At 38.4% G+C, this 13355-nt stretch overlaps 1 protein-coding gene across 1 annotated transcript; it reads left to right on the top strand.

The window, feature by feature from the left end:
- The first annotated feature begins 644 nt into the window (after positions 1 to 644).
- On the top strand, positions 645 to 12738 carry LOC127617829 (pre-mRNA-splicing factor syf2-like). The gene is made up of 7 exons (XM_052089929.1): positions 645 to 693; positions 1103 to 1201; positions 4372 to 4497; positions 4770 to 4887; positions 7115 to 7205; positions 9731 to 9829; positions 12432 to 12738. Exons 1-7 carry the CDS (start codon positions 676 to 678, stop codon positions 12595 to 12597), a joined length of 717 nt encoding a protein of 238 aa, XP_051945889.1. The 5' UTR covers positions 645 to 675; the 3' UTR covers positions 12598 to 12738.
- Positions 12739 to 13355: the final 617 nt, after the last annotated feature.

Here is a 13355-nt window from a genome sequence, read left to right as displayed (position 1 = left end):
GAGGGTCTGCACTGCATTTGGTACTGAAATAATTGCACAAAAGTGTGACCACAATGTAAGCAATATTTATCATTATCTAGTTTCTTTCTATTTAGGCAACATTATTTAATGTTCGTATCTGTTGTAATTATGTAGTATCTTAATAATATGACAAATCAAAGACGTTTTGAAAGTGGAACTACATATAAGATCATTTGAATAGACATTTTTCACACTCTGGGTTTTGGAAGGCGAAAGTAAACGTTTGAGGGGTAAACTTTGACAGCGGTGAAAGGGAGTGAATGGGAGATCACAGCAAATATAATTTTCACTTACCCATTTGCTCCAAGACCAAAAGAAAAAGTTCACTATTACATTTTAATCACTTTCCAAAAGAAGAAAAAAATAGAGAGTAGTGAATTAAGACAGTAAAATGGGAGAAGATGCCAAATTTAGAGTCACTCAGCATCTGTTATCAAAACCACCTCACAGTTTTGGTAATTATTTTTATTTATTTTTTTATAATTACAGGGTAATATAACACAAAGGATAATTTTATACATGTACACTCAATATTTTAAAAATGTATAATATAAAAATATTGCGACATTAACGCTACTAAATAAGGCGGAAATGCGTCATCACAATCTTTGATAAATGTGCGCCGTGACGCGTTTCCAGTTAGCGAGAGGAAACATGGCGTCTGGCACAGAGGTAAACAAATCACGAAAGACAAATATTTTATTTTGTGAACCTAACCGGAGACTTAATTTAATTTAATAATGACAATAATACTTAATGGATTTAAATTGTGTATTTAAATGAGTGAGTTAAGCGTCTCTGTTTTTAAAGCGATATTATTATTGTCGTGGCTGTTTGTGCTATTATCAGCAGCTCCTGAAATGTGAATGTCAAAAAATCAAAAGAGTTTTGGGTAATTAAGCGGAATAATTCACATCTTAATAGAACTTCGCGTTAAGGGCGACTCTTGATCTGGAGTGCTGAATGTAAGATGTCAGTGTTGAGCTGTGATAAAAGGAGATCTCTGTTATTAGCTTAATATTATTGATGAAAATCGTTCATTCAGAGCCTGTGATGACACTTTGGTCTCTTTACTGTGCAGGCTGTTGCTCCCAGCGGTGAAGAGGAAATCACAGATACTCCAGGAGGCCAGAAGAGAGAAGAGAGACTGAGAAAATTCAGAGAGCTTCATTTCAAAAGGGTAAACCTCAACAATTTACCTCTTTTCATATTTACTGTATTAACCCTTGTGTGGCTATTTAAAAAAAAAAAAAGATACTCCTTGGTTAAGAGGACAAAAATGTCCATGTCAAAAAACTGGCATAATAATATGATATATTAATATTAGTTTCCACTTTCAGTGAGTACATTTTTTAACCAACATCAGTCCTGATCATAACTACCAAATAATCCCGTAATTCTCTTAAATGATTATTAAACTATAGCCTAATATATTCCACATGGTTTATTACAAACTTAACACTACTAGATCAACTAGATAAACATGCAGATCAGTCTGCTAGGTCGCTCTGAGGGAGAGATGAGACACTCAACTCCGAAAGCGTCTGTCCACCATGCATCAATATCTGTTGGCTATAACTGCACCAATAACTAACTATTAACTGAGCACTATTCTCTGGCACGCTCAGACTGTGCGTCAGTCCAAAATGCTACTGCAAAAGAAGTAATATTTTGTTGTGAAATTTAGGGTGACCAAACGTAGACTTTTTCAGACCTGAAATAAACCTCCGCCCGGGATTTCAAAACTGGTTAGAAATGTGAAGGATTTGTCTTTGTCTACATATCACTGTGCTTTCTACAGTTAGGACCGTTATATATGTGTATTTAGTACCTGTTTCATCAGACTCACGCGTACTGTATTCATTTTTAACTGAAAATATTTACTGTATCGAGACAACATCAAGTATTCTGCATATCCGGGAAATATGAGGTGAGAAACAAGCCCTGCATCAATCTATCCAAACTAAATATTGTCTGACAAGCACAAAACACGTCAGCCAAAGGAGAGGTTCTCCTAAAAAAAAAAAAAATTATCTTCTAGGAAGTTCACCTGGTTACAGCAGGAAGACTTAAAAGTGGTTGCATATTCACAATTTTTTTTTTTATAATTGTTCATTACTTTTTCTTTATGTGTTACTGTTATATATATTTACTGTGTGTGTGTGTGTACACATACACACATATACATATATGTGTGTGTGTGTGTGTGTGTGTGTGTATATATATATATATATATATCACATAGAAGCCATCACTCCAACACCTGACAAGACAGTCACATCTATGGCAAGTGCTACAGGAAGTGTGGGGTGATGTGTCACCTGAGTATCTGGACAAACTGACAGCTGGAATATCAAGGATCTGTAAAGCTGTCATTGCTCCATGTGGAGGATATTTTGATGAGAACTCTTTGAAGTAGTTTAAGAAGTTCTGTAAAAGTAATGTTTTATACTTTATACTTTGTGATCTGTTGAATGCCACTTTGGTGAATAAAAGTGCCAATTTCTTTCCATAAGAGCAAAATGTGTACATTATTCCAAACTTTTGGCTGCCAGTGTACATGTAAACTGTTAAACTGGCCCTCGATCAAGAACACCACCTGGCAAGTGGCCACGGGTAATTTGAGTTTGAGACCCCTAACCTAGACTATTCATTGACGCTAATCTACTACAAATTTTTTTTTTTTTTTTTCAGATTTAAAGGAAAATTTCACCCAAAAATATAAATTCTCATAATTTACTTTCTTCTGCAGAAGAAGAGCATTTTTAGCATAATATCTGATCTATGTTGGTCCATACAATGCAAGTGAATGGTGACCAAAATTTTGCATATAAAACTGGACTATAAGTAATCCATATGACTCCATTGGTTTAATCCATGTCTTCTGAAGTGATCCATTAAATTTTGGGTGACAACAGACTAAAATGTAACTCCTTTTTCACAATAAATCTTTACATTAGTAATCTCCTTGGTGATCATTATTTCAAACTCTGTTTCACTTCCTAGTGCCATCTAGTGCAATATGCATGCGTCAAGTGCTAGGAAGTGTAATCAAGCTTGAAAACATGATTGTGACAAGGAGGGTGTGCCGGGATGTGACTAAGCATGCCCTGCCCCCAATCGGGCTGATCAGCCGAGGAGAGGTGTAAGTGCATAGAGAGCTACAGGCATTTACATTTACATTTACATTTATGCATTTGGCAGACGCTTTTATCCAAAGCGACTTACAGTGCAGTTATTGCAGGGACAATCCCCCCGGAGCAACCTGGAGTTATGTGCCTTGCTCAAGGGCCCAACAGTGGCATCTTGGTGGTGCTGGGGCTTGAACCCCTGACCTTCTGGTCAGTAACCCTGAGCCTCAACCACTGAGCCACCACTGCCACAGGCAGCTGCCCTCTTTGCGTAAGGAGGAGGACGGATGCACCATCGTAGATTCCTCTCCTCTACCTTCCACCCCAAAGGACCAGCCATCCGCTAGGGGGATGGAAGAGTTGCTACTGGATGCGGAGGAACAGCTGCCATCCGCGAGGGGAGGAGGGGCCCACTGCCGGCCGTCTGGAGTGGTGGGGGTGCTGCCAGGTTTGGAGGAGTTCCCTACCGGCTGCCAAAATGCATCGGGGTCGGAAGAATGGCCGCCGTGCATGAGGGGAGGTGGTGCTCTGTGCCGACCACCTGGAGTAGTAGAGCCCCTGCTAGGGGCAGAGGAGTTCCCTACCAGCCGCTGAAACACAGAGGGGTGTTCCGTCCACCAGGGGTCAGAGTACTGGCTCTGGTCCGCTTGGGGAGGAGCGGCTGTTGTCTGCCAGAGGGTGGAGGAATTATCGAGGACCAGGCGAACGTGTGTCTGGGAACCGGCAAATAATCGGAATAATCCTATCTCATTGTCGCTCCGTGTTGGCCTCTTCCTCTCCTTTTTTTGTTGTTTTGTTTTTCCCTCCCCTTGTATCCCCCCCAGGTCGCAGAAGGTGGGGAAGGCCTGCTGGCAGGAGCTTCAATGTTTTGGTTACCATTCACTTGCATTGTATGGACCTACACAGCAGAGATATCCTTCTAAAAATCTTAGTTTATGTTCTGCAGAAGAAAATGTCATGCATATCTGGGATGGCATCATAAATAATGAGTCTCACTCAGTACTTGAAATAATTAAAATGTAAAAAAAAAAAAAACATCCAAGACGATAAAGTTTTGTGAACCCACGTTCAGTAATTCCTTTATTTCTTGCTGTGACATATTAAAACCATTAGTAGCAAACTGTGTTTTGGCATTGCTTTAGGTGAAAATTATTTTCACAGCACAAAAGAATGCTCCATTATATCATCAATATGAAATATGATTGTGTTGCCTTTTTAGAATGAGGCTCGTAAGATAAACCATCAGGAGGTGGTGGAGGAGGACAAGAGGCTGAAGCTGCCATCTAACTGGGAGGCCAAGAAAGCTCGTCTGGAGTATGAGCTCATGGTGGATCAGAAGAAGAAGGTATAGTACCTGAGATTAGAGCTGCAGTGTTAAAATAATGACAGGATGCCCTAATCTTCCATTGTTCTATCAAACAAGTAGTCTTGCTCAACTCACGCCACTTAATTTTTCAATTAACCATATGTACTGTATACTACTATATAGATCAGTATCTTGGACATTGGCTGTCCTGATCTCTAGATATCGCTTCTGGAATTGGCTATTTAAAAATCCATATTGAGTATGTAGCCTAGGAGGAGTGTGTAAAGGTTATGTTGATGCTTGTGTGTCAGGAATGTGTGGAGCGTGGGGAGGACTACAACCGTGTGAAGCTCCTGGAGGTCAGTGCTGAAGATGCAGAGAGATGGGAGAGGAAGAAAAAGAAGAAAAACCCTGATCCAGGATTCTCCGGTATGAAACACTCATGAAATGGTGCATGTTATGACATTATATATAGTGCAACAGTAAAAATGTGACTACTTCTAGAGATTTTGCTGATGCCATTTTTACTGTGGTAGATGCTTGATGTTATTTCCACATGAGTTATAAATTTTTTTTTTTAAAAACACACAGACTGAGACGTGTCCCAAATAGGGATGCAAGTAATTCTATACTCATTCGGCATAAATTAATCAACTATTAAAAATCCTACTGGAACATTACAAATTGATTTTCCTTTGTGCATTTGCCTGCCATAGGCAGTGCTGAATTATACTGCACTTTTCCTCTGAATCACTTGCCAAATCTTGCAGTTGTAATTGTGCCAATAATGCATTGAGAATTGTAATTAAATGTAAATATAACTGAATAAAAAAACAAAAACAAATACCAAAACAAACACAAAGTTTGTTGAAGTTAGCTTATTTTGAAACCGTTCTTGAAAACGTTTGTGGAATAAAACAAAATATACATTTCACATATGTGTCATACCTGATATTTTTGATAACATTAACATTTTTGCGGGATTGAGTTCTTGACCTCAAATAGCACTTTTCCACTGCACGTTACGGTTCGACTCTACTCGCTTTACTTTTCTGAACTTGCTTTTTCACTGCTGTTTAGTGCCCCTCAACGTGGGTGGGATTATAGGCTTATCGTCATAGTTGCGCCGGCTCTACTGCCGTGACATCATCTTAAACGTGACGCAAAACAATAAACTATAACACGACATTGCATTGTGCTGCATAAAGCAGTTGTTGCATAGTGATTTTACACAAGTGTAACAGTTAAATTGACCTGGTTGTTTTAGAAGCAACTTTCCAGTAGCTGGTCAACTAAATTAAGTGAAGCATTCAAGCTGAGTTTAAAGTTAACGTACCATCCTCCATCGTGGACTCCAGCCGTGACTGATTCCAGGGCACTCTCCTTCCCATTGCTTGCCCGTCTAGATAGCATCCATATGGTCGAACCACTTCCACTTTTCCTTGATGGTTCTGTAGTCAGGTTTTTTTTTACTTTTCCCTTCTCTGTTGGCAGGTCCGGTGGTAGCCGTGTGCGGCCAACAGCTAAGACACTTCCTGAAAGACTTTTTTGTTCATCGCTAACGAGAGGAACGTCTGCACCTCGTTTATTGACCACAGCGTGGTTTTGCGCACTTCCATTTCTTTTTATAATTCGAAGGTCACATGAACAAATGATACTGCTATTGATTGCTATTGCTGTAGCTAATCCACATTAGCTATTGCAGTTACTATCCACAGTGGATAACCCCCAAAAAGCGAGCAGAGCAGACTCGAGTAGAGTTGTAACGTGCAGTGGAAAAGCCCCAAAAATGACTCCATAACACCCATACCTAGTCTTAAACACTTGAAGAAGAGGAAGAACGTATAGCGTATTATAGTGCATAACACAAAGCGCAGTCACAGCCTCAGGTGATCATATATCAGCTATTTTGCAACACATCGAACATGGTCCAACAAAATTATCCACTTTTCCATTCGGAAATATTTGTTTTACTCTACTCAAGTCCTACATTATGTGAAGCTGTCTTTGCACTGATCCCAGACTTCCCATCATTCATCTTTTTGTTTGTGTCCAACATGTTCAAAAATAAGGGGACTGGTTAGCTCAGTGAGTAAAGACACTGACTACCACCCCTGGAGTTGCGAGTTCGAATCCAGGGTGTGCTGAGTGACTCCAGCCAGGTCTCCTAAGCATCTATATTGGACTGGTTGCTAGGGAGGGTAGAGTCACATGGGGTAACCTCCTCATGGTTGCTATAATGTGGTTCGTTCTCAGTGGTGGTGCGTGGTGAGTTGTGCGTGGATGGTGCGGAGAATAGCGGAAAGCCTCCAAAAATATTTGGATAAAATATTATTTATCCAAAAATAGGCACCACCACCTCATTCTCTGGTACCACCTCATTCTCTGGTATAAAACACTCATCTCATTATTTTATGCATGTTGAAGAGCAGCCTGATTGATTGGCTGCTTTCTATTGGATAAGAGCGAGAGGTAATGATTGGAGGGAATATGGCTGCCATGTGTGACATTAAAGATGTGTAAATGAAAACATGCAGTGCTTTTGTTTCATGCCTGTTTACCATTGGCTCTGGTTATTATTATCATTTTCTTTCTGCTTCATCCTCGAAGACCCCCACTGCGTGATGTTTTTCTTCATCTGTTTGTGTCTTTGTAGGGTACGCTGAGGCCCAGTTGAGACAGTACCAGAGACTGACAAGGCAGATTAAGCCTGATATGGAGAACTATGAGAGACAGAGAATGGAGTGGTGAGACCTTAATTATACTCGCTCAACTGCTGGAATACACTTGGACTTTTTTATTTTCATTTAAACGATTTAACATTGTGTGACCCAGTGTCTATATGTGTGGATGTTGTTGTATTTTGGCTTCTCTATACGCAACGCATAATTTAAATGTATTTAAACCAACAGAATACCGTTTACAACACTCTACACAGTAATTTAAGGGTTAAATTTCTGGCGCACCGCATCACTTGAAACAACATGACGTAGATTTCCGTGAAATGCTTCTACGGGCACAGAGACAACAAAAGTGCCTCTGGTAATAAACCTCAAAGTTTTTTTCATTGAAACCTGTTTGGGTGTAAAGAGTAATGTCTCTAGTTTTGTTTTAAATGTCACTATAAAAATGAATTCATTTTTCGCACGTCAGCACGCAGATATACATTATGTCCACATACGTGGATTGTGGAACATTAGTCCCTCAAAAGTTGAAAAACCATGTTAGTTATTTTAAATAACTTTCAACATTAACGCATCTGTGGGGCATTTTGCTTCATTTTAATATTGAAATTAAATTAAATTAAATACTTTTCATTGTCCCCAGAGGGAAATTTGTTTTGGACTCAAGGTGCATTTACATTGACAACTACATTGGATCATAAAATAGCAGTACAAATAAGAACTAATACAATAAAAACATAAATCCCTCATTTTTTAACATTTTAATGAGGTATAAAAGATTTTTTTAAACGATTATACCTACACATTGGCAATCTGTACCATCTTCCAGAGGGTAACAATTCATACTCTGTGTGCAATATATGCAGTGGTTCAGCTATAATTTGATGTGCTTCCCTGAGATCCGACTGTTCATACAGTGACTCAAGGGCCTGATATTCATCTTCATTGCAACTTTAACCAGGCGCCCAAGCTTAGACTTTGCTTGAAACATAAGGTTACCAAACCATACTGTAATGTCATATCTAATTAAGCTCTCTACGGCTGCCTGATAAAATAAGCTCATCATTTTCTGATCAACTCCATACAGCCCGAGTCTACACATAAAACACAGACTCTGCTGCACACGAGAGCAAACTGTCCACTAGTATCCCCCAGCTAAATGTATTATCAATATAGAAACCACGGTACTTGTAGGAACGCACTTGATTTACTGATGTTTCATGTATGATCAATGCCGTATGATCACCTACTGATCTGGGTTCTAAAATCATATAAAATTATTCTGATTACAACTCGAACACTCATTGGTATACAATGTGAAAAGTGTAGGAGAACTGACACATCCCTGTGGAACACCCGTGCTAATAATTTTCAAGTCTGATAAAGTATGGCACACTCAAACCTGTTGTGTCCGATTAGTTAAGAATGATAAATACCACCTAATTAATAAGGGGTTCACATTGAATGTTTTTAATTTATGAATTAAAAGGTGGGGCTTAATTGTATTAAAATCTGAACTAAAATCCACAAATAATAGACGTGCATAGGCTTTTGTATTTTCCAAATGTTTGGTAATAAAATTGTAACCGTATTTGCTGCATCTTCTTTATCCAAATGACCACATTTTTGGTCTTTAAAATGGACACCATATATTTCTCAAAGCTTTTCATTACACATGATGTCAAGGCTACTGGCCTAAAATCATTGTTCTCACTCAAACCTTGTTTCTTTGATAATGGAACAATAATAGATTTTTTTTTTCCAGAGATCAGGTATAATATGAGATCCACAGGTTGCTGAAAAATAGGACACCATGCAGCAGTAAGACATCGGTTTTATTAATTAAATAAATAATCACTGTACAATACGGTTCTATTCATTGACATTACTAAATGCATTCCTATATATTTATTATGCATTTTCACGAAAACATAATAGTGCATTTTTTATTTTGCTGTTGATGCAAATACGAAGGCAAAAATAATATTTACTGTGGTCTCTCGTGTACCTCTGTTACAGAGTTAGACCTGTTATAGTTTACTTCTGCATTTTAAACCCAGAAATGTGCATAAAGTTCCATTCAAGACTTTGGATTGGCACTAAAAATAACCATTAAATAATTTCATTTCTACTGTAAACTGATAGTGACACAAATTTTATGTTTGCATTACATCTGACATAAATTAACATCAAAAACATCTCACAACATGTTTTATTTTGTTATAAGAGCCCAAAATCCGAATGCCGATTTCTTTTGCTGCAAAGCTTGTGTATGATGTTCCTTGTGAAGTTCTCCCAAAAAATGAAAATTCTGTCATCATTAACTCAGCCCAAGGTTGTTCCAAACCTGTGTGACTTTCTTTTGTGGAACACAAAATGTGTATGTTTAGTCTCAGTCACCATTCATTTTCATTGCTTGGAAAAAGATGAATGGTGACCGAGTCTGTCATTCTGCCTAACATCTCCAGTTGTGTTCCACAGAAGAAAGAATGTTGTACTGATTTTGAACAACATTGAAGGGGGATTTTGGTTAAAGTTCAATTATCAGTCTGTCTTTAATGATTCCTATGTCTATTTTGTCTTCTTAGTGGTGAAGATTTCCACCCCACCTCCAACAGTTTGATTCATGGAACTCACGTCCCTTCTAAACAGAGCATCGACCGCATGGTGGAGGACGTGGAGAAACAGTAAGAATAATGCAGATTGGTTCTGTTTTTTGTGCATTGCTACCCAGTATATGACTTACAGAACTTATAAGCTTCTAAGTTCACTGAAGGGATCTTATAAGTTGCAGAGACACCTGGTCAACAGATCTCTTCTTTCAGTGGGTTTGCCATGTTTATACACCATTTTCATCGCACACTTATACCTTTGTACATCAGTGCTTGCAGAAAATGCTTTCACTAGATTGGGTCTTTTCAATGTGGCACATGATGTTGAAACTAATTTTAGTCAGTTTTGAGAGGCTCGTTTGTGGTATTTGTTTTCAGACCAGATGTGTATGTGTAGTTGCGTGTCTGTATCGCATGGATGTGTGTGTTGAAAAGGGTTTGTTTATGTGTGAGATGGCATTCTTCAATTCTGCTTTTAGCTCCTGAGAGACATTAGACAGGGCCACGGCTGCCAGATCATGACACACAAACACGCTTTGAAGATGTTTGAAGAACCGTCTGTGTGTGCGGGGGAGATTCAAGAGCCTCTTTGATGGAGTTTGAAAACTGACATTGTCCTTAACAGTGTGAAACTTTTAGAAATGAATGGATAAAGAGTAGAGCTGGGCAATAGATTGAATAATCACGATGCATTCACAATGATTTTACTGACGAGATAAAATTAGCCGCATTGTGAATCATACTGTTTTTAACAGTTTGTATTTGGTCAATAAGTTTCCTAAAGAGTGTCTCATTTGACAGTTTTGCACTTGTACCTTCACTTGTGAGTACAAGAGCGTTAACACAATGTTTTGATAGTTTCTCTGGTTTGAAGATGTGTCAGTGTTCGTATGTTTAGACTGTCCATTTCCATGAATTGATTCAAAACTACCATTCAATAATTAGTTTGCCTTTTCACCCAGAAATATTCACTGAAGTCCCTGCTTGCCATTTTTCATTCATTAAAATGTTTAAGTGAAAATAAATGTTGGTAAAACCTTTTTTTTTTTTTTTTTACACTATTAATATTAGTTCACATAAGTTGAAATAGCGGTAAACTGATATATCGGTTCTACCAATTGGCCTCAACATTGCAGTTACAGTTGAATTCAGAAGTTTACATACACCATAGCCAAATACATTTAAACTCAGTTTTTCACAATTAATTTAATTTCTTTCATCACATTCCCAGTGGGTCAGAAGTTTACATACACTTTGTTAGTATTTGGTAGCCTTGCCTTTAAATTGTTTAACTTGGGCCAAATGTTTTGTGTAGCCTTTCACAAGCTTCTCACAATAAGTTGCTGGAATTTTGGCCCATTCCTCCAGACAGAACTGGTGTAACTGAGTCAGGTTTGTAGGCCTCCTTGCTGACGCACACTTTTATCGGTTTAAGGTCAGAGCTTTGCGATGGCCACTCTAATACCTTGACTTTGTTGTCCTTTGGAGGTATGCTTGGGGTCATTTTCCATTTTGAAGACCCATTTGCGACCAAGCTTTAGCTTCTTGGCTGATTTCTTGAGATGTTGCTTCAATATATCTACACAATTTTACTTCTTCATGATGCCATCTATTTTGTGAAGTGCACCAGTCCCTCCTGCAGCAAAGTACCCCCACAACATGATGCTGCCACCCCCATGCATCACAGCTGGGATGGTGTTCTTTGACTGGCAAGCCTCACCCTTTTTCCTCCAAACATAACGATGGTCATTATGGCCAAACAGTTCAGTTTTTGTTTCAAAAGGTAAGATCTTTGTTCCCATGTGCACTTGCAAACTGTAGTCTGGCTTTTTGTATGGAGGTTTTGGAGCAGTGGCTTCTTCCTTGCTGAGCAGCCTTTCAGGTCATGTCTATATAGGACTCATTTTACTGAGGATATAGATACTTGTCTACCTGTTTCCTCCAACATCTTCACATGGTCCTTTTGCTGTTGTTCTAGGATTGATTTGCAATTTTCGCAGAAGCTAATTGCCTAAAGGCTTGACATAATTTTCTGTAATTTTCCAAGCTGCTTAAAGGCACAGTTAACTTACTGTATGTAAACTTCTGACCCACTGGAAATGTGAAAGTCAATTAAAAGTGAAAGAATCTGTCTGTAAACAGTTGTTGGATAATTACTTGTGTCAGGCACAAAGTAGATGTCCTAAACGTCTTGCCAAGACTATAGTTTGCTAATATGAAATCTGTGGAGTGGTAAAAAAACAAGGTATGTAAACTTCTGACTTCAACTGTAGGTACAGTTAGAACATCTTTGTTCTGCATTATAACAGTGGCCTCTAGTGGTGAAATAAAACAATCAATCACTGACACTTCAGTATTCATTCATATTTTTATACTCACTTTAATAAGTGTTTTAAATTGAAGCAATGGCATGCAAAGAAAAATGTGACTAAATGGAAACGTGCCCCATCAGCACAGACATTTTCTTAAAATTCATATCATGTGAATAATAATGTTAATAAATAAAAAGCCACCTTTTTTTTAAAAAACTGAATTTTAATCAAAACAACCTTCCGTTATTATTTCTTTTCTATATTATTATTTTGTGACTAGAAAAAAAAGAAACATTTCCTTAAGTGGTGCCTTTAGCCCCGTTGTACCCCATGTAATTTCAATAAATGTGTTCTTGTGTGTTCAGGATTGAGAAGCGTTCGAAATACAGCCGCCGCAGAGCCTACAACGACGATGCTGACATCGATTATATCAACGAGAGGAACGCCAAGTTTAACAAGAAGGCCGAACGTTTCTACGGCAAATACACAGCCGAGATCAAGCAGAACCTGGAGAGAGGAACCGCCGTGTAACCATGGAGACTACGAATGGCACCTGTCCATCTACCAAGCAGCCATACAGAAATAACTCTCTTCTGAGGAAGTTTCTTTTTCCCTATGGTGGTCTTTTACATATAAAAAAAAGTGCGTGTCTGTCTGTGTGTGTGTGTGTGTGTGTGTAATAGCGTGTGAAAATGTATGAGTGTGTGTGCGTCAACCTGTCAGTGTGTGTGTGTGCTGTGTGTGTGTGTAAATGAAATCCATTTCTGCAACAGTAGACATTTATTTAAAAGATGACATTTTAATATGAAATGCATGGAGTTAAAACATGGAATTGTTCAATTCTTCTTTCTCATTGGTAGACTGATATTCCAAGGTTTTAATGTTCTTAACTACACCGCTCTCGGGACTACTTGATTTTAATCAGTCAGTCGTGCATTCTACAATCAACAATTTTTGTACTATTGCCGCTGTGCATTACAACAGTGTATAATTGATTGCTCTTGATTTCCTGGATGGCTGTACTAGTTTAATTTTTCTATTATCACGCTTTGCTCTCTCTCTTAGTATAATAAAAGGATTTCAACTCTGTAATATTTTTCCATATTTAATTGGTAAGCCCTGATCACCTTGTTGGGAGTTTGTTTTGTGACAGTGACCATCTGACTGTATTCTGTATGTATGTGGGAGAGAGTGTAATTAAGGGTGGGAATTCAATGTGATCGTTTGTCTTTTGGTTGTGGACTAATGTTGCATGAATACCTGTGGCCTCAGCAAAGTGTCGACAGCAA

This window comes from Xyrauchen texanus, chromosome 24, assembly GCF_025860055.1.
Source record: "Xyrauchen texanus isolate HMW12.3.18 chromosome 24, RBS_HiC_50CHRs, whole genome shotgun sequence".
Lineage (NCBI taxonomy): Eukaryota > Metazoa > Chordata > Actinopteri > Cypriniformes > Catostomidae > Xyrauchen > Xyrauchen texanus.
The sequence above is the reverse complement of the archived record's forward strand: the minus strand, read 5'-3'. Positions and strand labels throughout refer to the sequence as shown.